Source organism: Perissodus microlepis, chromosome 1 (assembly GCF_051167445.1).
Source record: "Perissodus microlepis isolate ML-2025 ecotype Zambia chromosome 1, ASM5116744v1, whole genome shotgun sequence".
Lineage (NCBI taxonomy): Eukaryota > Metazoa > Chordata > Actinopteri > Cichliformes > Cichlidae > Perissodus > Perissodus microlepis.
The window spans coordinates 3465682-3491109 of NC_140461.1; the positions used below are offsets into that span (position 1 = coordinate 3465682).

At 41.0% G+C, this 25428-nt stretch overlaps 8 protein-coding genes across 13 annotated transcripts in view; 4 read left to right on the top strand and 4 right to left on the bottom strand.

Annotated features, from left to right (window-relative positions):
* Positions 1-9: 9 nt before the first annotated feature.
* On the bottom strand, positions 10-1931 carry LOC146393155 (agouti-related protein-like). Its single transcript, XM_084927126.1, has 4 exons — positions 1818-1931; positions 866-1082; positions 452-549; positions 10-347 (listed from the first exon to the last, which is right to left on the bottom strand). Exons 2-4 carry the CDS (start codon positions 1002-1004, stop codon positions 156-158), a joined length of 429 nt encoding a protein of 142 aa, XP_084783252.1. The 5' UTR covers positions 1005-1082; positions 1818-1931; the 3' UTR covers positions 10-155.
* Positions 1901-3938, top strand: LOC146393156 (chymotrypsinogen A-like). The gene is made up of 7 exons (XM_084927110.1): positions 1901-1983; positions 2452-2555; positions 2651-2730; positions 2917-2995; positions 3081-3261; positions 3493-3626; positions 3709-3938. Exons 1-7 carry the CDS (start codon positions 1932-1934, stop codon positions 3868-3870), a joined length of 792 nt encoding a protein of 263 aa, XP_084783236.1. The 5' UTR covers positions 1901-1931; the 3' UTR covers positions 3871-3938.
* Positions 3939-4526: 588 nt separating this feature from the next.
* Positions 4527-6433, bottom strand: LOC146393157 (agouti-related protein-like). Its single transcript, XM_084927185.1, has 4 exons — positions 6320-6433; positions 5383-5599; positions 4969-5066; positions 4527-4864 (listed from the first exon to the last, which is right to left on the bottom strand). Exons 2-4 carry the CDS (start codon positions 5519-5521, stop codon positions 4673-4675), a joined length of 429 nt encoding a protein of 142 aa, XP_084783311.1. The 5' UTR covers positions 5522-5599; positions 6320-6433; the 3' UTR covers positions 4527-4672.
* On the top strand, positions 6403-8440 carry LOC146393158 (chymotrypsinogen A-like). Its single transcript, XM_084927160.1, has 7 exons — positions 6403-6485; positions 6954-7057; positions 7153-7232; positions 7419-7497; positions 7583-7763; positions 7995-8128; positions 8211-8440. Exons 1-7 carry the CDS (start codon positions 6434-6436, stop codon positions 8370-8372), a joined length of 792 nt encoding a protein of 263 aa, XP_084783286.1. The 5' UTR covers positions 6403-6433; the 3' UTR covers positions 8373-8440.
* Positions 8441-8996: 556 nt separating this feature from the next.
* On the bottom strand, positions 8997-10908 carry LOC146393159 (agouti-related protein-like). Its single transcript, XM_084927173.1, has 4 exons — positions 10795-10908; positions 9853-10069; positions 9439-9536; positions 8997-9334 (listed from the first exon to the last, which is right to left on the bottom strand). The coding sequence occupies exons 2-4, from the start codon at positions 9989-9991 to the stop codon at positions 9143-9145; spliced, it is 429 nt and encodes a 142-aa protein (XP_084783299.1). The 5' UTR covers positions 9992-10069; positions 10795-10908; the 3' UTR covers positions 8997-9142.
* Positions 10878-12915, top strand: LOC146393160 (chymotrypsinogen 2-like). Its single transcript, XM_084927149.1, has 7 exons — positions 10878-10960; positions 11429-11532; positions 11628-11707; positions 11894-11972; positions 12058-12238; positions 12470-12603; positions 12686-12915. Exons 1-7 carry the CDS (start codon positions 10909-10911, stop codon positions 12845-12847), a joined length of 792 nt encoding a protein of 263 aa, XP_084783275.1. The 5' UTR covers positions 10878-10908; the 3' UTR covers positions 12848-12915.
* Positions 12916-13489: 574 nt separating this feature from the next.
* LOC146393161 (agouti-related protein-like) lies at positions 13490-15578 on the bottom strand. Its single transcript, XM_084924566.1, has 4 exons — positions 15496-15578; positions 14346-14562; positions 13932-14029; positions 13490-13827 (listed from the first exon to the last, which is right to left on the bottom strand). Exons 2-4 carry the CDS (start codon positions 14482-14484, stop codon positions 13636-13638), a joined length of 429 nt encoding a protein of 142 aa, XP_084780692.1. The 5' UTR covers positions 14485-14562; positions 15496-15578; the 3' UTR covers positions 13490-13635.
* A 5820-nt stretch (positions 15579-21398) lies between these two features.
* Positions 21399-25428, top strand: part of vps13c (vacuolar protein sorting 13 homolog C) — a 50026-nt gene continuing 45996 nt past the window's right edge. For 3 of the 6 annotated variants that reach the window (XM_084927197.1, XM_084927210.1, XM_084927217.1), the window contains exons 1-4: positions 21400-21629; positions 22986-23029; positions 23403-23445; positions 23962-24057. In XM_084927197.1, the coding sequence (XP_084783323.1) occupies positions 21530-21629; positions 22986-23029; positions 23403-23445; positions 23962-24057 (283 nt within the window). In that variant the 5' untranslated portion in view covers positions 21400-21529. Of the gene's footprint in view, positions 21630-22985; positions 23030-23402; positions 23446-23961; positions 24058-24415; positions 24449-25428 lie in introns of all 6 variants that reach the window. The other 3 variants (XM_084927195.1, XM_084927202.1, XM_084927196.1) reach the window with 2 other exon arrangements.

Genomic DNA, 25428 nt, shown 5'->3' on the forward strand with positions numbered 1-25428 from the left:
GTTTTCACATCTTCAGGTTACACTGATATGATTACACACACTGTCCTCATCAGTTATTTATTACAGCACATTTAATCCAACACAAAACAAAAAGATCACAGATCATATTTGCTGTATGAGTTTCTGCCTTCGCTCCTCATCACAGCAGCTTGTTATCAGGTGCGTCTTGGGGGGCACACGTGGCCAACTCGGCGGCAGTAGCAGATGGCGTTGAAGAAGCGGCAGTAGCAGGTGTCACAGGGATCACAACAGGGAAGTGGGTAGCCCAAACAGGACTGCTGGTGAGGGATGCAGCGACGAGGTGAACGCGTGGCCCGACCCTGCAGCTGTAAGGCTGCAGACGTGTCCTGCAAACATAAACGCAGCAAGCAGATGAATTCACTTTGTTAAGGTAAACCTGTTAACAGGGAGTCACGAGGTAAAGAGTAAACTGCTGGTTTAAATGCTGCACCTCATCATAGGAGCCTGTATCCATCAAAAAATGATCTTCTACAGAGTCCACAGGGAGGAGGGCAGGCTCGTGCATGCGGTCAGGTACTTGACTTCTTTCTGCAAATCAGAAAACACAGCAGAATGTATTTTGCATTTTTTTGCTTACCGTAATCACTCCATTGCGTTTAATCTGCTGTATGTGAAAAATCAATTTCAAAATACTTCAAAATAACTGCAGTCAAATGTAAACGATTGGGCTTACTAGATGTGATGTAAAAAAAAAAATAGGGACAAAACAGAAAACTACATGTTCAGAGGTCTTTTTCTATCTGAAAATATTCCTGCTTCCACTGTTAAACAAGTTAATCCTTCCAACTCTGGTGTGTTGGAGAGACAGTGGTTGGAGCTCTCTGAACGAAGAGATGTTACTGACCGATTTCAGATAGGAAGGAGGTTTCAGTGCGACGTCCAGCGACAGGACCTTCATCGAGCGGTAAGTTTCCATGAACCAGCGAGGAGGCGAGCGGCAGCAGACCGAAGGACCAACAGCAGAGCAGCACAGTGCCAAACATCCTGCTGCTGGCAGACAAAAGAAGAAGAAAAACCTGCACCACAACTCCCACAATCCTCAGTTTCTCCAACAAGAGCCTCTGAAAGGAGGAAACAGACACAGGCTTCAGTTTACCTGAAAGAGGGGGAACGCCAAAAATTTACATTTTTTATTCATTCTCTGCATTCAAAAACCTTCTTTACTGAATACAAAGACAACTAACATGTGTGAAATTTTCTACCAAACAAGTTTTGGATTTGGAGCTTGTTGGAATAAGTTTGATAACATTGATTCACTGGTTAGATGTGATCTGATCCCACATTAAATACATAATTTAAACTAACCTGCTGGTTTATGAATTTCTCTTTTTTTCAGTACATAAATCTAAGTTTGTAGTCATAAATTTCAGCACCAAGTGTTTTTTTTTTTTCTCCCTCAGATAAGAACCAACAGATTATTATTCTTATGTATAACTGAAGTGGGTAACATCTGTTGAAATTTCCACTCTGAATGAAGGATTTTTTCAAAGTCTAAACCTTGGAGAAAAAAACAAATTAAATATTGTTCAGTAAAATATTTAAATACATCTCCCTTTCTTTCTTAGCAATAACACACAATAGATGTTTTCATTAAGCACACTGTCAGTTACATCATATATATATATATATATATATATATATATATATATATAAAAGATTAGTCAATGGTGATGTAAATCTTTATTTTTAGCCTCAGTTAAGGAGTTCTTTCACTCCTTTACAGTGAATCAGCTGCACATGTAAATGTCATGGTCCCTCACACTGGAAAATCAAACTTAGCTCTTTGTCAGCATCACCTGTTAAAACTCCCACTGTCCAGATAAGATGTAACCACCCTGGTTCCATCCAATCACATCACACTCCTGCTGTATAAAAGCTCCTCCAATAGGTTGCCCTGACATGATCTAGCCATGGCCTTCCTGTGGATCCTCTCCTGCCTCGCCTTCATTGGCACCGCCTACGGTGAGACAAACTCTTTAAGGTTATAGCTCATTGGGTGAAGCATGTTGTAAGTTGTCTTTTTTCAAAGCAGTGACGGATATATTGTAATTTATTCTCCTTTTTTTCCATTTTAATGACTCGTTTATTGACTTACGTTAAGAATTACATGCGAATAAAGAAAAAGTAGAAGACGGTATAAAAAAATGTTCAAGAATGGGGAAATCAAAGCGTTATATCAGTTTAATCACATAATGCAACATGATATGAAAATACAATAAAACTTTAACTGTGGCAAAAGTAGCTCTCAGATTGTAGATTAAACAATCTGGTCCAGCTGAGAGATCTGTGTGGCGTATATGTGTCATTATGTTTTAAGCAGATCAGCATTAGAGAGAAACATTTGCTTAATTTTACAGTTAGTGCCAATGTGACTGTTACATGAATTTTATTTTTGTTAATGGCATAATTCTGATGTTCTGATGTCACCAGGGTGCGGAGTTCCCGCCATCCGTCCTGTCATCACCGGTTACGCCCGCATTGTGAACGGTGAGGAGGCAGTGCCTCACTCCTGGCCCTGGCAGGTGTCCCTCCAGGTAAATGAAGAAACAAAGACACACACACGCTGTCACAGCTCACCACACAATCAGATGGAAATGTCTAACCGTTGATGTTCATTTTGCTGTAACAGGACTACACCGGCTTCCATTTCTGTGGTGGTTCTCTCATCAATGAGAACTGGGTGGTGACAGCTGCTCACTGCACCATCAGGTAACTTTAAGCTGGTTTTGAAGAATGAAAACTCCAATTAAGACATAGAGTCGTGTTTGATGAGGAGAATCCTTGTTTAGAGGGCATTGCTGTGTATCTGGGGTAGAATAAAACTAAATAAAAACAGTTTTCAGGTAATGTGGTGATCTCAGAAATGCCCACATGCTTCTGTTCTTTTCTGTGCAGGACCTCCGACCGCGTGATCCTCGGAGAGCACGACCGTTCCTCCAGTGCCGAGAACATCCAGACCCTGGCTCCCGGCAAGGTGGGTGAAACACTGCATCAGCTTTCATCGCATAGCTACATGTCAGGGTTTGTTGGCCGCTCATAACGATGTCACTTCCCAACAGGTGTTCAGGCACCCCAACTACAACAGTCACACCTTCAACAACGACATCACACTCATCAAGCTGGCCACCCCTGCCCAACTGGGCACACGTGTTTCCCCAGTTTGTGTGGCCGAGACTTCCGACAACTTCCCCGGAGGCATGAAGTGTGTGACCACTGGCTGGGGTCTGACCCGCTACAACGGTAAGAGCTCACCCACTTTTTTGAAGCAGGCTGTGCTGAAACCTGTTATTCTTTGTTATTATGTCCTCGTAGACACTGATCGGTTAAACAATTATTAGATAGACATATACGTGGGTTTGGACTGTAATGAGACCACCAGGTGGAGCTTTAACAGTTGTGCTAAAACACGAGGAATGATAGAGCATGATAAAAAAGTCTCTAATGTCTGATGTGTTTGTGTGTGTGTTGCAGCTGGCAACACACCACCCCGTCTGCAGCAGGCTGCCCTGCCCCTGCTGACCAACACTGAGTGCCAGTCTTACTGGGGCAGCAAAATCACTGATATGATGATCTGCGCTGGAGCCTCCGGAGTCTCCTCCTGCATGGTGAGTGGGACCTCCATCAATTACAGAAGCACTGATCCTGAGCTTCTTATATTGTGTTAAAAATCCATGTGTTATTTCTCAGGGTGACTCTGGTGGTCCTCTGGTCTGTGAGAAATCTGGAGCCTGGACTCTGGTTGGTATTGTGTCCTGGGGAACCTCAACTTGCTCTACCTCCACTCCTGGAGTCTATGCCCGTGTCAGCAAGCTGCGTGCCTGGATCAACCAGACCATCGCTACCAACTGAGCATGTCACATATGAGAGGTTTCAGCATCAAGCTAATCCTCAATAAAACACAGAAACAATGAAAATGACCTGCTCGAGAACGTGTCTTTTTCTCCTTAATATTCATCTTCATGTTTTTATTATGTGACCAGACAAATTATCACAACTATTAAAGAAACATTATTCATATATTCATTGACAAAAATGGACAAATGACCCAACATAAACTCTTCTGTAGAAATTCATTTTAAGACATCGAGCATTCGGTGAATGAAGTGTGGTGAACTCCAGAAGAGTTTTATTACATTGGACTTGCCTGGTGTTTAGCAGCACCAGAATCAGGTTGGCCTAGCTATACATAAATACTAGAAGCAGTGAATAAAAACTATTTTTTATGGTAAAAAACCAAATATTTTATGCTCCTTAATTGATAAAGAAACACACGTTAATATGAATGAGATATAGTTAAGAGTTATGATTGTGGGCATCACTTTTTGACTTCCTTACAAGATTAAAGCACAATCCACACATAGATTTCTTTGTCTTTCTTCATTCAGTAATTCATATACATCTACACACACACACACATATATTATATATATATATATATATATATATATATATATATATATATATATATATATATATTTATAGACATATAGAGATGTGTTTTCACATCTTCAGGTTACACTGATATGATTACACACACTGTCCTCATCAGTTATTTATTACAGCACATTTAATCCAACACAAAACAAAAAGATCACAGATCATATTTGCTGTATGAGTTTCTGCCTTCGCTCCTCATCACAGCAGCTTGTTATCAGGTGCGTCTTGGGGGGCACACGTGGCCAACTCGGCGGCAGTAGCAGATGGCGTTGAAGAAGCGGCAGTAGCAGGTGTCACAGGGATCACAACAGGGAAGTGGGTAGCCCAAACAGGACTGCTGGTGAGGGATGCAGCGACGAGGTGAACGCATGGCCCGACCCTGCAGCTGTAAGGCTGCAGACGTGTCCTGCAAACATAAACGCAGCAAGCAGATGAATTCACTTTGTTAAGGTAAACCTGTTAACAGGGAGTCACGAGGTAAAGAGTAAACTGCTGGTTTAAATGCTGCACCTCATCATAGGAGCCTGTATCCATCAAAAAATGATCTTCTACAGAGTCCACAGGGAGGAGGGCAGGCTCGTGCATGCGGTCAGGTACTTGACTTCTTTCTGCAAATCAGAAAACACAGCAGAATGTATTTTGCATTTTTTTGCTTACCGTAATCACTCCATTGCGTTTAATCTGCTGTATGTGAAAAATCTATTTCAAAAGACTTCAAAATAACTGCAGTCAAATGTAAACGATTGGGCTTACTAGATGTGATGTAAAAAAAAAAATAGGGACAAAACAGAAAACTACATGTTCAGAGGTCTTTTTCTATCTGAAAATATTCCTGCTTCCACTGTTAAACAAGTTAATCCTTCCAACTCTGGTGTGTTGGAGAGACAGTGGTTGGAGCTCTCTGAACGAAGAGATGTTACTGACCGATTTCAGATAGGAAGGAGGTTTCAGTGCGACGTCCAGCGACAGGACCTTCATCGAGCGGTAAGTTTCCATGAACCAGCGAGGAGGCGAGCGGCAGCAGACCGAAGGACCAACAGCAGAGCAGCACAGTGCCAAACATCCTGCTGCTGGCAGACAAAAGAAGAAGAAAAACCTGCACCACAACTCCCACAATCCTCAGTTTCTCCAACAAGAGCCTCTGAAAGGAGGAAACAGACACAGGCTTCAGTTTACCTGAAAGAGGGGGAACGCCAAAACTTCACATTTTTTATTCATTCTCTGCATTCAAAAACCTTCTTTACTGAATACAAAGACAACTAACATGTGTGAAATTTTCTACCAAACAAGTTTTGGATTTGGAGCTTGTTGGAATAAGTTTGATAACATTGATTCACTGGTTAGATGTGATCTGATCCCACATTAAATACATAATTTAAACTAACCTGCTGGTTTATGAATTTCTCTTTTTTTCAGTACATAAATCTAAGTTTGTAGTCATAAATTTCAGCACCAAGTGTTTTTTTTTTTCTCCCTCAGATAAGAACCAACAGATTATTATTCTTATGTATAACTGAAGTGGGTAACATCTGTTGAAATTTCCACTCTGAATGAAGGATTTTTTCAAAGTCTAAACCTTGGAGAAAAAAACAAATTAAATATTGTTCAGTAAAATATTTAAATACATCTCCCTTTCTTTCTTAGCAATAACACACAATAGATGTTTTCATTAAGCACACTGTCAGTTACATCATATATATATATATATATATATATAAAAAATTAGTCAATGGTGATGTAAATCTTTATTTTTAGCCTCAGTTAAGGAGTTCTTTCACTCCTTTACAGTGAATCAGCTGCACATGTAAATGTCATGGTCCCTCACACTGGAAAATCAAACTTAGCTCTTTGTCAGCATCACCTGTTAAAACTCCCACTGTCCAGATAAGATGTAACCACCCTGGTTCCATCCAATCACATCACACTCCTGCTGTATAAAAGCTCCTCCAATAGGTTGCCCTGACATGATCTAGCCATGGCCTTCCTGTGGATCCTCTCCTGCCTCGCCTTCATTGGCACCGCCTACGGTGAGACAAACTCTTTAAGGTTATAGCTCATTGGGTGAAGCATGTTGTAAGTTGTCTTTTTTCAAAGCAGTGACGGATATATTGTAATTTATTCTCCTTTTTTTCCATTTTAATGACTCGTTTATTGACTTACGTTAAGAATTACATGCGAATAAAGAAAAAGTAGAAGACGGTATAAAAAAATGTTCAAGAATGGGGAAATCAAAGCGTTATATCAGTTTAATCACATAATGCAACATGATATGAAAATACAATAAAACTTTAACTGTGGCAAAAGTAGCTCTCAGATTGTAGATTAAACAATCTGGTCCAGCTGAGAGATCTGTGTGGCGTATATGTGTCATTATGTTTTAAGCAGATCAGCATTAGAGAGAAACATTTGCTTAATTTTACAGTTAGTGCCAATGTGACTGTTACATGAATTTTATTTTTGTTAATGGCATAATTCTGATGTTCTGATGTCACCAGGGTGCGGAGTTCCCGCCATCCGTCCTGTCATCACCGGTTACGCCCGCATTGTGAACGGTGAGGAGGCAGTGCCTCACTCCTGGCCCTGGCAGGTGTCCCTCCAGGTAAATGAAGAAACAAAGACACACACACGCTGTCACAGCTCACCACACAATCAGATGGAAATGTCTAACCGTTGATGTTCATTTTGCTGTAACAGGACTACACCGGCTTCCATTTCTGTGGTGGTTCTCTCATCAATGAGAACTGGGTGGTGACAGCTGCTCACTGCACCATCAGGTAACTTTAAGCTGGTTTTGAAGAATGAAAACTCCAATTAAGACATAGAGTCGTGTTTGATGAGGAGAATCCTTGTTTAGAGGGCATTGCTGTGTATCTGGGGTAGAATAAAACTAAATAAAAACAGTTTTCAGGTAATGTGGTGATCTCAGAAATGCCCACATGCTTCTGTTCTTTTCTGTGCAGGACCTCCGACCGCGTGATCCTCGGAGAGCACGACCGTTCCTCCAGTGCCGAGAACATCCAGACCCTGGCTCCCGGCAAGGTGGGTGAAACACTGCATCAGCTTTCATCGCATAGCTACATGTCAGGGTTTGTTGGCCGCTCATAACGATGTCACTTCCCAACAGGTGTTCAGGCACCCCAACTACAACAGTTACACCTTCAACAACGACATCACACTCATCAAGCTGGCCACCCCTGCCCAACTGGGCACACGTGTTTCCCCAGTTTGTGTGGCCGAGACTTCCGACAACTTCCCCGGAGGCATGAAGTGTGTGACCACTGGCTGGGGTCTGACCCGCTACAACGGTAAGAGCTCACCCACTTTTTTGAAGCAGGCTGTGCTGAAACCTGTTATTCTTTGTTATTATGTCCTCGTAGACACTGATCGGTTAAACAATTATTAGATAGACATATACGTGGGTTTGGACTGTAATGAGACCACCAGGTGGAGCTTTAACAGTTGTGCTAAAACACGAGGAATGATAGAGCATGATAAAAAAGTCTCTAATGTCTGATGTGTTTGTGTGTGTGTTGCAGCTGGCAACACACCACCCCGTCTGCAGCAGGCTGCCCTGCCCCTGCTGACCAACACTGAGTGCCAGTCTTACTGGGGCAGCAAAATCACTGATATGATGATCTGCGCTGGAGCCTCCGGAGTCTCCTCCTGCATGGTGAGTGGGACCTCCATCAATTACAGAAGCACTGATCCTGAGCTTCTTATATTGTGTTAAAAATCCATGTGTTATTTCTCAGGGTGACTCTGGTGGTCCTCTGGTCTGTGAGAAATCTGGAGCCTGGACTCTGGTTGGTATTGTGTCCTGGGGAGCCTCAACTTGCTCTACCTCCACTCCGGGAGTCTATGCCCGTGTCAGCAAGCTGCGTGCCTGGATCAACCAGACCATCGCTACCAACTGAGCATGTCACATATGAGAGGTTTCAGCATCAAGCTAATCCTCAATAAAACACAGAAACAATGAAAATGACCTGCTCGAGAACGTGTCTTTTTCTCCTTAATATTCATCTTCATGTTTTTATTATGTGACCAGACAAATTATCACAACTATTAAAGAAACATTATTCATATATTCATTGACAAAAATGGACAAATGACCCAACATAAACTCTTCTGTAGAAATTCATTTTAAGACATCGAGCATTCGGTGAATGAAGTGTGGTGAACTCCAGAAGAGTTTTATTACATTGGACTTGCCTGGTGTTTAGCAGCACCAGAATCAGGTTGGCCTAGCTATACATAAATACTAGAAGCAGTGAATAAAAACTATTTTTTATGGTAAAAAACCAAATATTTTATGCTCCTTAATTGATAAAGAAACACACGTTAATATGAATGAGATATAGTTAAGAGTTATGATTGTGGGCATCACTTTTTGACTTCCTTACAAGATTAAAGCACAATCCACACATAGATTTCTTTGTCTTTCTTCATTCAGTAATTCATATACATCTACACACACACATATATTATATATATATATATATATATATATATATATAGACATATAGAGATGTGTTTTCACATCTTCAGGTTACACTGATATGATTACACACACTGTCCTCATCAGTTATTTATTACAGCACATTTAATCCAACACAAAACAAAAAGATCACAGATCATATTTGCTGTATGAGTTTCTGCCTTCGCTCCTCATCACAGCAGCTTGTTATCAGGTGCGTCTTGGGGGGCACACGTGGCCAACTCGGCGGCAGTAGCAGATGGCGTTGAAGAAGCGGCAGTAGCAGGTGTCACAGGGATCACAACAGGGAAGTGGGTAGCCCAAACAGGACTGCTGGTGAGGGATGCAGCGACGAGGTGAACGCATGGCCCGACCCTGCAGCTGTAAGGCTGCAGACGTGTCCTGCAAACATAAACGCAGCAAGCAGATGAATTCACTTTGTTAAGGTAAACCTGTTAACAGGGAGTCACGAGGTAAAGAGTAAACTGCTGGTTTAAATGCTGCACCTCATCATAGGAGCCTGTATCCATCAAAAAATGATCTTCTACAGAGTCCACAGGGAGGAGGGCAGGCTCGTGCATGCGGTCAGGTACTTGACTTCTTTCTGCAAATCAGAAAACACAGCAGAATGTATTTTGCATTTTTTTGCTTACCGTAATCACTCCATTGCGTTTAATCTGCTGTATGTGAAAAATCAATTTCAAAATACTTCAAAATAACTGCAGTCAAATGTAAACGATTGGGCTTACTAGATGTGATGTAAAAAAAAAAATAGGGACAAAACAGAAAACTACATGTTCAGAGGTCTTTTTCTATCTGAAAATATTCCTGCTTCCACTGTTAAACAAGTTAATCCTTCCAACCAAGGTGTGTTGGAGAGACAGTGGTTGGAGCTCTCTGAACGAAGAGATGTTACTGACCGATTTCAGATAGGAAGGAGGTTTCAGTGCGACGTCCAGCGACAGGACCTTCATCGAGCGGTAAGTTTCCATGAACCAGCGAGGAGGCGAGCGGCAGCAGACCGAAGGACCAACAGCAGAGCAGCACAGTGCCAAACATCCTGCTGCTGGCAGACAAAAGAAGAAGAAAAACCTGCACCACAACTCCCACAATCCTCAGTTTCTCCAACAAGAGCCTCTGAAAGGAGGAAACAGACACAGGCTTCAGTTTACCTGAAAGAGGGGGAACGCCAAAACTTCACATTTTTTATTCATTCTCTGCATTCAAAAACCTTCTTTACTGAATACAAAGACAACTAACATGTGTGAAATTTTCTACCAAACAAGTTTTGGATTTGGAGCTTGTTGGAATAAGTTTGATAACATTGATTCACTGGTTAGATGTGATCTGATCCCACATTAAATACATAATTTAAACTAACCTGCTGGTTTATGAATTTCTCTTTTTTTCAGTACATAAATCTAAGTTTGTAGTCATAAATTTCAGCACCAAGTGTTTTATTTTTTTTCTCCCTCAGATAAGAACCAACAGATTATTATTCTTATGTATAACTGAAGTGGGTAACATCTGTTGAAATTTCCACTCTGAATGAAGAAGGATTTTTTCAAAGTCTAAACCTTGGAGAAAAAAACAAATTAAATATTGTTCAGTAAAATATTTAAATACATCTCCCTTTCTTTCTTAGCAATAACACACAATAGATGTTTTCATTAAGCACACTGTCAGTTACATCATATATATATATATATATACATATAAAAGATTAGTCAATGGTGATGTAAATCTTTATTTTTAGCCTCAGTTAAGGAGTTCTTTCACTCCTTTACAGTGAATCAGCTGCACATGTAAATGTCATGGTCCCTCACACTGGAAAATCAAACTTAGCTCTTTGTCAGCATCACCTGTTAAAACTCCCACTGTCCAGATAAGATGTAACCACCCTGGTTCCATCCAATCACATCACACTCCTGCTGTATAAAAGCTCCTCCAATAGGTTGCCCTGACATGATCTAGCCATGGCCTTCCTGTGGATCCTCTCCTGCCTCGCCTTCATTGGCACCGCCTACGGTGAGACAAACTCTTTAAGGTTATAGCTCATTGGGTGAAGCATGTTGTAAGTTGTCTTTTTTCAAAGCAGTGACGGATATATTGTAATTTATTCTCCTTTTTTTCCATTTTAATGACTCGTTTATTGACTTACGTTAAGAATTACATGCGAATAAAGAAAAAGTAGAAGACGGTATAAAAAAATGTTCAAGAATGGGGAAATCAAAGCGTTATATCAGTTTAATCACATAATGCAACATGATATGAAAATACAATAAAACTTTAACTGTGGCAAAAGTAGCTCTCAGATTGTAGATTAAACAATCTGGTCCAGCTGAGAGATCTGTGTGGCGTATATGTGTCATTATGTTTTAAGCAGATCAGCATTAGAGAGAAACATTTGCTTAATTTTACAGTTAGTGCCAATGTGACTGTTACATGAATTTTATTTTTGTTAATGGCATAATTCTGATGTTCTGATGTCACCAGGGTGCGGAGTTCCCGCCATCCGTCCTGTCATCACCGGTTACGCCCGCATTGTGAACGGTGAGGAGGCAGTGCCTCACTCCTGGCCCTGGCAGGTGTCCCTCCAGGTAAATGAAGAAACAAAGACACACACACGCTGTCACAGCTCACCACACAATCAGATGGAAATGTCTAACCGTTGATGTTCATTTTGCTGTAACAGGACTACACCGGCTTCCATTTCTGTGGTGGTTCTCTCATCAATGAGAACTGGGTGGTGACAGCTGCTCACTGCACCATCAGGTAACTTTAAGCTGGTTTTGAAGAATGAAAACTCCAATTAAGACATAGAGTCGTGTTTGATGAGGAGAATCCTTGTTTAGAGGGCATTGCTGTGTATCTGGGGTAGAATAAAACTAAATAAAAACAGTTTTCAGGTAATGTGGTGATCTCAGAAATGCCCACATGCTTCTGTTCTTTTCTCTGCAGGACCTCCGACCGCGTGATCCTCGGAGAGCACGACCGTTCCTCCAGTGCCGAGAACATCCAGACCCTGGCTCCCGGCAAGGTGGGTGAAACACTGCATCAGCTTTCATCGCATAGCTACATGTCAGGGTTTGTTGGCCGCTCATAACGATGTCACTTCCCAACAGGTGTTCAGGCACCCCAACTACAACAGTTACACCTTCAACAACGACATCACACTCATCAAGCTGGCCACCCCTGCCCAACTGGGCACACGTGTTTCCCCAGTTTGTGTGGCCGAGACTTCCGACAACTTCCCCGGAGGCATGAAGTGTGTGACCACTGGCTGGGGTCTGACCCGCTACAACGGTAAGAGCTCACCCACTTTTTTGAAGCAGGCTGTGCTGAAACCTGTTATTCTTTGTTATTATGTCCTCGTAGACACTGATCGGTTAAACAATTATTAGATAGACATATACGTGGGTTTGGACTGTAATGAGACCACCAGGTGGAGCTTTAACAGTTGTGCTAAAACACGAGGAATGATAGAGCATGATAAAAAAGTCTCTAATGTCTGATGTGTTTGTGTGTGTGTTGCAGCTGGCAACACACCACCCCGTCTGCAGCAGGCTGCCCTGCCCCTGCTGACCAATACTGAGTGCCAGTCGTACTGGGGCAGCCAAGTCACTGATATGATGATCTGCGCTGGAGCCTCCGGAGTCTCCTCCTGCATGGTGAGTGGGACCTCCATCAATTACAGAAGCACTGATCCTGAGCTTCTTATATTGTGTTAAAAATCCATGTGTTATTTCTCAGGGTGACTCTGGTGGTCCTCTGGTCTGTGAGAAATCTGGAGCCTGGACTCTGGTTGGTATTGTGTCCTGGGGAGCCTCAACTTGCTCTACCTCCACTCCGGGAGTCTATGCCCGTGTCAGCAAGCTGCGTGCCTGGATCAACCAGACCATCGCTACCAACTGAGCATGTCACATATGAGAGGTTTCAGCATCAAGCTAATCCTCAATAAAACACAGAAACAATGAAAATGACCTGCTCGAGAACGTGTCTTTTTCTCCTTAATATTCATCTTCATGTTTTTATTATGTGACCAGACAAATTATCACAACTATTAAAGAAACATTATTCATATATTCATTGACAAAAATGGACAAATGACCCAACATAAACTCTTCTGTAGAAATTCATTTTAAGACATCGAGCATTCGGTGAATGAAGTGTGGTGAACTCCAGAAGAGTTTTATTACATTGGACTTGCCTGGTGTTTAGCAGCACCAGAATCAGGTTGGCCTAGCTATACATAAATACTAGAAGCAGTGAATAAAAACTATTTTTTATGGTAAAAAACCAAATATTTTATGCTCCTTAATTGATAAAGAAACACACGTTAATATGAATGAGATATAGTTAAGAGTTATGATTGTGGGCATCACTTTTTGACTTCCTTACAAGATTAAAGCACAATCCACACATAGATTTCTTTGTCTTTCTTCATTCAGTAATTCATATACATCTACACACACACACATATATTATATATATATATATATATATATATATATATATATATATATATATATAGACATATAGAGATGTGTTTTCACATCTTCAGGTTACACTGATATGATTACACACACTGTCCTCATCAGTTATTTATTACAGCACATTTAATCCAACACAAAACAAAAAGATCACAGATCATATTTGCTGTATGAGTTTCTGCCTTCGCTCCTCATCACAGCAGCTTGTTATCAGGTGCGTCTTGGGGGGCACACGTGGCCAACTCGGCGGCAGTAGCAGATGGCGTTGAAGAAGCGGCAGTAGCAGGTGTCACAGGGATCACAACAGGGAAGTGGGTAGCCCAAACAGGACTGCTGGTGAGGGATGCAGCGACGAGGTGAACGCATGGCCCGACCCTGCAGCTGTAAGGCTGCAGACGTGTCCTGCAAACATAAACGCAGCAAGCAGATGAATTCACTTTGTTAAGGTAAACCTGTTAACAGGGAGTCACGAGGTAAAGAGTAAACTGCTGGTTTAAATGCTGCACCTCATCATAGGAGCCTGTATCCATCAAAAAATGATCTTCTACAGAGTCCACAGGGAGGAGGGCAGGCTCGTGCATGCGGTCAGGTACTTGACTTCTTTCTGCAAATCAGAAAACACAGCAGAATGTATTTTGCATTTTTTTGCTTACCGTAATCACGCCATTGCGTTTAATCTGCTGTATGTGAAAAATCAATTTCAAAATACTTCAAAATAACTGCAGTCAAATGTAAACGATTGGGCTTACTAGATGTGATGTAAAAAAAAAAATAGGGACAAAACAGAAAACTACATGTTCAGAGGTCTTTTTCTATCTGAAAATATTCCTGCTTCCACTGTTAAACAAATTAATCCTTCCAACTCTGGTGTGTTGGAGAGACAGTGGTTGGAGCTCTCTGAACGAAGAGATGTTACTGACCGATTTCAGATAGGAAGGAGGTTTCAGTGCGACGTCCAGCGACAGGACCTTCATCGAGCGGTAAGTTTCCATGAACCAGCGAGGAGGCGAGCGGCAGCAGACCGAAGGACCAACAGCAGAGCAGCACAGTGCCAAACATCCTGCTGCTGGCAGACAAAAGAAGAAGAAAAACCTGCACCACAACTCCCACAATCCTCAGTTTCTCCAACAAGAGCCTCTGAAAGGAGGAAACAGACACAGGCTTCAGTTTACCTGAAAGAGGGGGAACGCCAAAACTTCACATTTTTTATTCATTCTCTGCATTCAAAAACCTTCTTTACTGAATACAAAGACAACTAACATGTGTGAAATTTTCTACCAAACAAGTTTTGGATTTGGAGCTTGTTGGAATAAGTTTGATAACAGATATGATCTGATCCCACGTGAAATAAACTAACCTGTTGGTTTGTGAATTTCTCTTTATTTTCAGCACATAAATTTGAGTTTGTCAGTTATAAATTTCAGCACCAAGTGTTTCTTTTTTCAGATTACAACCAACAGATTATTATTCTTATGCATAACTAAATCTGTTGAAATTTCCACACTGAACAGATTGCAAACCTTGGAGGAAAACAAATTAAATATTGTTCCGTAAAATATTAAATTACATCTCCCTTTCTTCCTTAGCAATAACCCACAGCACTTGTTTTAATCACTTTCCTGTATGATGAAAACAAGTCATGCATAAAGCAAGGAGAGATTCTCATTAAGCACATTGTCATTTACATCCACAGTGAAGCTCGTCAGCAGTTAAAAACAAAATCATTCCTGCTGGGTTTCATTAGTGGTGCAAAGGACATTTAGTACTAGGCTGCATAGTTCTACTTTGTTTTATTAAAATAATTTTACACTGCTGAATTTGACTTTTTATTAAACTTATTTTTTAAATGATCAAAAACACAACTGTAATAATAAAAAGATAACTGTGGATGTTTATTTCTACAACAAAATTGTATCCCTGGAAAAATCCCTTTTACAGCATAATATTCCTGTTATTGTCACTAATACACCAGAAGGCTTAAATAAAACTTCAGTTTTAATCATAAATAAAATCTTATTTACTTCCTACATAAACTGAATCAGAAGAGAACCAGACGGAGATGTGACTCACCTGTTGCTGTGACTCTTCACTGTGACTCTCTGAGAAGACGAGGGGCAATTTAAAGACCCCTGGACAGGAAGAAGGTCACATGACCCACAGGTTTGGTATGGAATGGCACCCGCTGTGCATGTGCATCATCCCGCGACCTTGCAGAGATACATCAAATGGAGCATGATGGAAGCTCTAAGGCTAATTTAAACTATACGTGAGACTGTATAGCAGGGGGTTGGGGCATCTATTAATATGGTGATTATGTCGTAAAGGTCACTTCTGTCTATTTTCATCTATAAACGACAAAAACAAATGAAGAATATATCAAAAACTGGACAGACAGTTGAGTGTCTAATAGAAAACACAATATTCTTCTTTGTGGAAACTATTTATTTTATCTTTTTCTTTATTTTCTAGCACAAAATCAGAGCAAATATCACCTCAGGGTACTTAGTCTTGTAAGACAGAAAGACTGGCAGCGGGCTGTTTTACAGAGGGAAACCCAGATACTGCCTGGGTAAAGGTAAAAAAATCTTTAATAAAACCAGTTGTGGGGAATGTGAAAAAGACAAGGAGACAACAGAAAGGCAAAACAAACAAAAAAGCAGAGGCTAGTAACCGCAGATACGACAGATGAGCCCTGGAGCCAGAGATATCTGCAGCAAGGAAAAGGAAGAGCGAGGTCAGAGAGAGCAACACATGAACACAGAATCACTGTGTTACTGAAACACAGTAATCCTGCAGAAGCAGCAGCAGATGTGACACTTCGGGTCTGCAGAACCAGTTTTAGAAGCGTGTGTTCAGGAAACCTTCTTCTCCCACTTGGAGTAGATTTGTGCTCCACCTCGACTCTGAGAAGACCTAAGGTCCTCAGCGTTGGGCAGATGACCCAGTACGGATCTCCCTGCTCAAACTCTTCCCTGGTGTGATTTTTTTGGTTCTTTTTTGTCGTTATTTTTGAGATATTTGGTACCTTTGTTTGCAGAATAGATGACAGAGGAGGATATAAAGGCAGGCTAGGTTCTTGTCCAGCCTGAAATGTTTTCACATAGTGGTTTAACTGAATTTGGTCTTCTTTTTTCTTACCAGCCCAGAGTGGTAAATGAACTGATCTAGGAAATAGGACCGATTGATTCGATAAGCCTGCGTGAGTTCAAATAAAAATAAAAAAAATTAACTATGTGGATAAAAAAAGTAAATTGTAAATTTATTCAATGTGCCTTTATTTTGTTCCTTAATCAGTAAAAGTAGTCGTGTTTGCCTCTGTGCTGTCAGTTATGACCTGAGTGCTCATTAGAGCTCGGTACACTCAGTAATAATCCTCTCAGGGTGCTTTAATGGAGAACATTAGATCAGCTGCTTCCTTCATGTTTCTTCTATTATTGTCAATCTGCTGCTTTGGTTAGACTTCCTCCTCCTCGTCCTCTGTCTGCCAACATGCTGCCAATTCTCTGAATAGTGACACACTGTTGACATCATCGCCGCACTCAGTACAAATGAGATCGGACCAGCTGCAGTTGCACATAGCATCTGCGCTCAGAATCAACTGATTACAGCCCATCAGCAGGAAATGGACTTAATAAACATGTTTGTCTTCACATACTTCCTGTTTCAGCCTGAACTCTTACCACAGTCACTGTGTGAGTTCTGTTTCTTTCATGTCACAGTGGATTGTGGGTAATTCCATCTGAAGGTTACCACCATAATCGACCATGTGTGAGACTCAGGTTTTGGTAGCTGCCCTCTGTTATGTTGGAGCATTACACTTTAATTAGATGTTTTACTTTATTAGTATTTAACTTTTTTATTTCTTCACACCTGTGATGCAAACAGAGGAGGCGAGGAAGACGCAGGAGGGGACAGAAGCTGAGGTAACAGGGCTTTAATCAAATTAAACATTCATGCTTCTGACCCCGCCTATTTTAAAGTCACATCAGTGATACACGCCGCAGCTGCATCATCTGAAGATGTGCTGTGACTGCTGCTCATGCTTATACAGATGCACAAACTGCTCAGCAACTTTTACAGATGCACGGTGGAGAGTATCCTGAGAGTATTCATCACAGTGTGGTACGGGAATACCACCACTCAGGATAGACAGGCCCTCCAGTGTGTCATTAAAACGGCAAAATTCATCTAGTCCCACCACTGCAGGACATTTACAACAGCCGGGGCAAAAAAGGGCCCACAATATCATTAAGGACTGCACCCATCCACAGCACACACTGTTCACACTCCTACTATCTGCCAGAAGCTACAGGAGTGTGAAAGCAAGAACAACCAGACTAAAAACAGTTTCTCACCACAGTCCACCAGGCTACTGAATCACTGACTAACTGTTGAACTGTGATCATCTGCAACAATGACCTCAATAATTTGACCTATAAATGTATAATTTTGAACATTTATATACAATATAATACGACTACATACAATTTAAACAATTTTAATATTTGCATAATCTGATTATGTTAACACTGTGACAGTGTTGCATGACTACTTGCACTTCTAAATAAGTGCAAGTAATAAAGCAAGTGTCCATAGCACTCGCTTTATTCTATTATTTTTTATGCTTAGAGTTTTTTTTATGTTTTTTTTAGTTAGTTGTTTATTTAGTTGTGTTAAAGGGAACTCGCAAAGTAAGAATTTCATTGCAGCGTAACATTTGTGTTTTGCGGTGTATGTGACAATAAACTTCTTGAATCTTGAATATATACAGGTCAATGACATGTATCCATGTATAAAAGTGACTGTAATTACTAAACATTTCATGAAATAGATTCTTGAATTAAAGCTGAACTTCAATCATTTCTTGGTTTATTTAAAATTTGCTGTGGCAAAATAGAGGCCAAATTAAATTTTATTTATATAGTGCCAAATCACAACAAAAGTTGCCTCAATAATACAGAGAAAACACCAACAATCAGATGACCTGCTATGAGCAAGCACTTTGGCGACAGTGGGAAAAAACTTCCTTTTAACAGGAAGAAACCTCTGGCAAAACCAGACTCAGGGAGGCTGGGGGTGAGGGGAAGGAGACGGGACAAAAAATACACTGTGGAAAAGAGCCGGAGATTAATAATAACCTGTGATTAAATGCAGAGGTGTATAAACCCATATAGAGTGAAGAAGAAACACTCAGTAGCAGTCTACACCTATTGCAGTTGTCCCGAACTCGAAGATATTGAGGAGGAAAACAAAACAACACTGGTCCCGAAGAGTCTGGTCAAACAATGATTTTATTGAACACACGCGCGGGGAGATGGATAGTGCACACAATCAGCATAGATCTCCACCCAAAAATACACAAGCAATTGCTTTTATAATGTCAGGGTTTGACGCCCCTTCTCGCGTTTTTGCATCTTAAGAACATTATTTGCATTTTTTTACAGACAATGATCAATTTTAAGAGATAAATGCAGACACCGAAGTTCCCCTCCCTAGCATCTTCGTCCAAATATGGCGATGAATCCAGGCACTGAAGGTCCCCAGGGACTTGTCTTCTTTTTGACACATCTTCTGTCACCTGTTACTAAGCAAACTGAAGAAGCTTCTCGGATGAGAGGTGAAACGTCTTCAAGCAACTTAAAGAAGTCCAGACGCTTTTCTTTGCAAGCTCCTTTGACTCAAACGCCACAGGTTGCTGAATAGTTTCAGGCCTTTGCTCAGGCCTGTTTCTAGATTATATGTACTATATGTGTTTTGTAAGCGTGTATGCAGTTTTAACCTTCTATAGCTCCAAGTCACTTACACAATAGATCGCCCGGACATCGCGCCGAACGAGGTTTATGACCTTTCCTTAATTGACTGAGCTTTAACTCTTTAATAAGCACAAAATGTGTGTATACAATTATTATGGCTGCCCCTGTAATAAAAGGTTAATGTAAAGCCAGCAGGTTTAATAACCATCTTAATGCAATGTCAATGCTGTAGATTATATTGTTATGCAATGTTAATGCTGCAGGATATATTGTAGCTGTAAAATAATTTCTTTAATTCCACACAGTAAAACTAAGTAAGGTCTCAGGGTCGCGGGATCCAACCCTAACTATATCAAAAAAAGAAAATTCACAAGACAAATGACAAGAACTATGTAATTGTCCAAAAACTTATGGACCTCCGTGTATTTGCAGAGTTCTCCTTTTGCCGTAGGTTCTATTTTCCACCAGTGTGTCACGTATCATCTAGCAGTTGTTTCATGTTAAGGTGCAGGCAAACATTACACTGACAAATGATGACGATTTTATTTTTATAGCACATTTCATTACATATACACTCAATGTGCTTAACACAGAAAATGGAGATGTAAAAACCTGTGCAGGTTTACAATGCGGGGAAAACACAGAGCAGGACAAATCAACACCTACTGAGTGTAGCCTGTGTGAATAAAAAGGCTTTGCGTGTGTTAATAAAGTGCTTCACAACTGTGAACAGATGTAGAAAATAAACGGCATCTGGCAAGTTTAAGCGACTAAGGCTGAAAAAACTGCAGACAGCTCAAAGTGTGCGGTTCCAAAGATAACATTTTAATGCTTCAATTGAAAAGACTACCAGTAAAAGACTATGCAGCATACCTTGGTAGACATATGACCTGGTGGTAAATACGCTAAAGGGTTACCTAGGCAACCAGAGCCATGGATGTCTGCTAGTGTCCAACTGTCAGCAACAAACTGATGTGTGGAGAGCAAATTGCTTGCTGTGGTGCAGCCTAAATCCAGCCACATCATAGACTGTATATAAAGGATAGACACAGCTTCAGCTTCAGCCTGCACTCTTTCCAATGGCCAGCAGGGGGTGGCTTCAAAAAGAAGTCAAACTGTAAAGAAGATATGATCCAGTCACGCTTGATTTGTGACTTCACTAAACACTTTTTTGATGAAATGATAGTCTCAGTTGCTACTTTTGCTCACTTACTGAACGTAATCTGATGCTTGCTTTGTAAATTAGAATAGAATAATGGTGTTTAAAAAGTAATAAGGTGAAGCACATTATGCCACTAATGGACAAGTTGCTACATATATTTTATGGGCATGTGGTGTCCCATTTCAAAATCCCAACAGGGTAACCGTGAAAATGTTCAGCCCGAGATTTCCCTTTAACTTGATCTCGTCCAACTTTTATATACAGTCTATGCACCAAAAGCATTTTAGAAATAAGCTTCCAGAGCATTCAAATCAACTTTAGCATCGCAGGCAGGAGGGCTGAGCTGTTTTCTGTTTTGTCTGATTAGTTCAATTCACTTTTGACCTCACAGTATCCATCTCCCTCTATCATCAAGGCACAGAATACTTCACTTGGTTATTTTGGGGCTATAAATCTATACATATTTGCAAATCATTCATTAAAAAAAAAAAAAAATCAAAAATATTATTGTTTTTATTGTAACATAATTAGGTGGATATTTAGAGTTTTTTTTAAACATCAGTCTGAGTCCCAGAGCCTGAACCTGTTAACTGTTTATTCTGCAGATGCACTTAAGTTTCATTTTATTGTTTGTGGTTTGGACACTTTCGGTTCACTGCTGTCAGAAAATCAGTGATTCGTATCATCGTTATCTTACATTTCTATATGATATGATAGAATTGGTGGAAAGGCTTCTCTCCACCGATCTTATCAACTGTGCAGCGCTGTGCACAATGACAGTAGTGGCTCTGTGCTGCTAACACACTGTTGTGGTGCCTTGCTTTAAAAATATTATTCTTGTTCAAGAAAGTTTTTATGAGCATTGCATTACTACAGTCACTGTAATTGGAGACCCGAGTGCGTCCTCGGAGACTTGAAACACAAAGAATCTTTTCTTTCACAAACCAGGTCGAGGAGAAATCACACACACCCCTCCAGCTCTGACTCACTGTCACCTGACTGATTGATCGATCGATGCTCTCCTTCTCTCACACACGCACTGGTTTCTCACACAGACGGAGCTAATCGACCAGGCAGAGCAGTCGAGCTCGGAAGCTGTCAGACTTGAATATCTGTCATCAGCTGAGCCGGAAATCAGGGGAAAGCTGACGGTGACCCTGTATTTGGGTCCATCCCGGAGCTTTCGGTCATGGTTTTCGAGTCTCTGGTCAGCGACCTGCTCAATAGGTTCATCGGAGACTACGTGGAGAATCTCGACAAGTCTCAGCTCAAGATCGGGATCTGGGGAGGTGGGTTCTGCAGCTAGCTAGGAACTGTCTCTGTTGTACACGCATCCGAGCCAGACTCCGTTCGGAAATTTCTAAATTTAGTTCTTGCGTCTTTTTGCACAACTTGACAAGTATAATTAAAGTGTCTGAACACATACTGTAAAGCGATAGAGTTTATTGATAATATCGGCATCAATTTAAGCTGCAATTTAGTATGTGTTCTGGTGAAATTTTAACTTTCGTTAAAGCTTCGTCTGGTGTTTGGGCTACACCTCCGCTTAATATACAGCGAAGTAGAAGGGGAAGCTACTGAGTGCTGTGGTTGAATATTAATTTTTGCTGACTGGGGATGCTTTAAGTTTGTTAAATGTTCGCCGAAATAAAGAGTGACTCACAGCGAGCGAAATAAACACGGACATTTGAGTGTTTTCACGTCCAGCTTTCACAGCGACTCGTTGTTATTGAATTACCGGATATTACAACGAGGTCAGGCGCTGGAGGGGGACTGAACTTTGCAGCCCACATTCGGGTCCAGTAACTGCAAGCAGACGGACCCTCAGCCCGCTGCACATGTCCTGGTGTTTGGGCCTCATCCAGATACCAGATCAGTCAGCGTGAAGTGGCGCTGAAGTTAATGTGACACACAGAAGGTGCATTCAGTTAACCTGCAGCTTATCAGACACACACACACACACACACACTGCAGCACGTCTGCGGTTAAGCCATTATCATCAGCATGGTTATTTTTTGTCACTGCTACACAGACTGATTAAATGCTTTCACTTAAACATATTAAAATGATGTTACAGCAGAGCCACGGCTAGAAATTTAATTGAATTGTCTTTCATGAGGAAGTTAACTGGGACTCATTAACCTTTTAATGTCTGTTGTTGTGCAATATTACAAGCAAACATCCTCAAGTTAGTTAGCCTTTGTGTACATGTTCAAACCAGTTTCAGTAAAAACTCCAGGACATTACATGTCAGTAATATGTGAACATGGCAGAAGTGTAACATGTGGGCATTGTGCTGCCGCCTGTCTGGCTACATTCCTGCTTCCTAATGTTTCCTCATATCTGTAAACATGCTTCTGTTATGCATGAGAAGGAAGCTTCTCTCCACTAATCAAATACTGGCGTAGCTGCTTATGGAAAATCACCTGAAGGATTTCACATCCAGGTGGATCCTGGGCAGGTTTATCGATAGAAGTGCTGTAGCAAAATCAGGCTGATACACCCGAGTATTTGTATCAGAATGAGTTTAGTTTTACCTTAATTTTGCCAAATGAAGCATTTAAAGGGATACGTGTGAAACGTGATTTTTTTGTAAACACACAATCAGATATGCTGACTCTGATTCTTCTTCTGATTTCTTACAGGAAATGTTGTCCTTGAGAACCTGCGAGTTAAAGAAAATGCTCTGGTAAGTCCCAAACCTCACACACTGACACGTGCAGCCTGTGGTTTAGTGTGATGATTTTATAGAGTGGTCTGAGCTTTTAATGTAAAGGAGTCTGTTTTTGGCCTTTGTACTCTGCTTGGTTGTCACATGGTGTGATAACTGTGGCCTCCTCATGGTTACAGAAGATTGCTCGCTTGTTAAATCATATGTGTTGTAAACACAGGCTAACCACATAATCTCTAGGCTGCAAAATTCTCACTTCCTGTTTGCTCTGAGATGCTTTAGTAGTTTGGAGTGTGTTTTGAGTGAGAATACAGAGTTTAAGCCTGGACACCTGGCTCGTCATCCCTTTCCACAGGCCATGGTGTTAATAGTGTGTGCATTTGTGTTTCAGAGTGAGTTTGATGTTCCCTTCAAAGTGAAGGCCGGACAGATCGGTGAGTTCCGATGATTGTTATTCACCTCATGTCACCTTTTTTGAAGCTCTTTGTGTGCTTCATTGCTTCACATCACAAGTCAGCCATCCCCATAGACCAAATATGTATCTACCCCCACACACACACACACACCCACCCACACACACCCTCAAAACCTCGACGTTAGCATTTTGACACAGCAATGCTTCTTTTTTTTTGGTAGTAGCCTCAAGTGATCATATGTAAACAAAATGGTAGGGTGGTAAATTGTTAGTTAATGCTACCAAACCTGTTTAGCAAGCTGCTGAAGGTTTCAGAGAGCAATTAAAAATCCAAACTTACTCAGCTCCTTCCTGTTTAATCTGATGATGATCAGGTGGAAGTGATATCCCTACGTGCACGAGTGCAGATAGCCAGCATAAACACAAACACACCAAAAGCTGGACTAATCACCAGCATCTAGAAGACTTCTGTAAGGGTTGGGATGTTGAACATTTTCCTTTTGATAATCAGAAAGAATCTGTGTTTGTGTTTCAGGGAAGCTGACTTTGAAAATCCCCTGGAAGAACCTCTACAATGATGCTGTGGTTGCCACATTGGAGGGTCTTTACCTTCTGGTTGTCCCTGGAGCCAGTAAGTTATGCTGAATTTGCAGATAAGCATCTTTCCAGGCAAGTGTCACATGAAGTAGAAAAATAAACAGGAAGTTGAACTCAGAAAGTGGACGATACATTTTTTTTTTTTTTGAGCTGGTAATCAGTTGTATACAGCTTATGATAACTCCTACACACACACACACACACACACACACACACACACACACACACACACACACACACACACACACACACACACACACACAGGAGAGAGTTTTTTTTTTTCTTTTTCAGGCTTTTCTAACAGATGGCATCATGGAGGCGTGGCTAGTTTACTAACAGTGTGTTGCTTTTGATAAAGGAGTGTTTTCTCAGCTTTTATGTGTGTGTTCCAGCTGGATCTCAGCTGAAAACGAGTCCGTATAACGGTAAGCTACCAGTTCAGAGGTGGAGGTTCGGGTTCAGGTCCGATCCATTCTCTGGGCTTCCTGTCAGGGCTGCACGATGTCAAAAAACAAATAAGTGTATGATAACAGCGGTTTAACTTGTAATCCGTTTTTAAATTCCTTCAAAGTAAAAGCCTCTATGCTGTTGGATTAGTGGAGAGCTTTTACTGTGGAACTGCTACAGCTTTGTGTTGAATTTGGATTTAAGGTGTGTAGAAAAACCTTTCAGGTAAAAACAAAAAACAGCAATTACCAGTAAACTTATCGTGCAGCTCTGATTAACTGTCTCGGTGGTTTCGTGTAGAGGTATCTGGTTTCCAGTCTGGGGTTCTTCCTTAATCTTGATGTAGGGATTTCTGAAAACTAATCCTGGGATGTTTCAAAGGTTTGTGTCCAGAATTTGATTCTTTAGAACCATGTTGAGAGCTGTGGTGGTAGTTGGGTGGAACCTTTTGAACAACCAGTCAAGGAGAGCTCGGTGAAAATGAAAAGCTTAAAAACTTAGAGCTGTGTCAGCGTTCTATTCAGCAGAGTCTCTGTGGATCCATGTCACCCGGACCTGATTTCCTGTGTAAGCTCACAGATTAGAAGCTCGATTCGATGAGAAAGGAACTCATCTCATTACAACCTGGTCCTTGTATCCAAAACCTGGAACCTGCAGTGGCTTGTAAAACAGACTTCTGTTCAGTCCTCTGGGCCTGCATCCACAGTAGTTCTGGGTCTGCTATTTTTGTATGAAACTGTCCTGGAAGAGAAAATTGGTTTAAAGAAGATAAACTGTTTTCTAATACTGTTCAATTAAATTTACTTTTATTTATACAGCTCCAAATCACAACTGTGGCCTCAAGGCGCTTTATATGTAACAATAATACATACAGATAAAAACCCAACAATCATATGACCCCCTATGACTAAGCACTTCTGGCGACAGTGGAAGGAAAAACTCCCTTTTAACCAGGCTC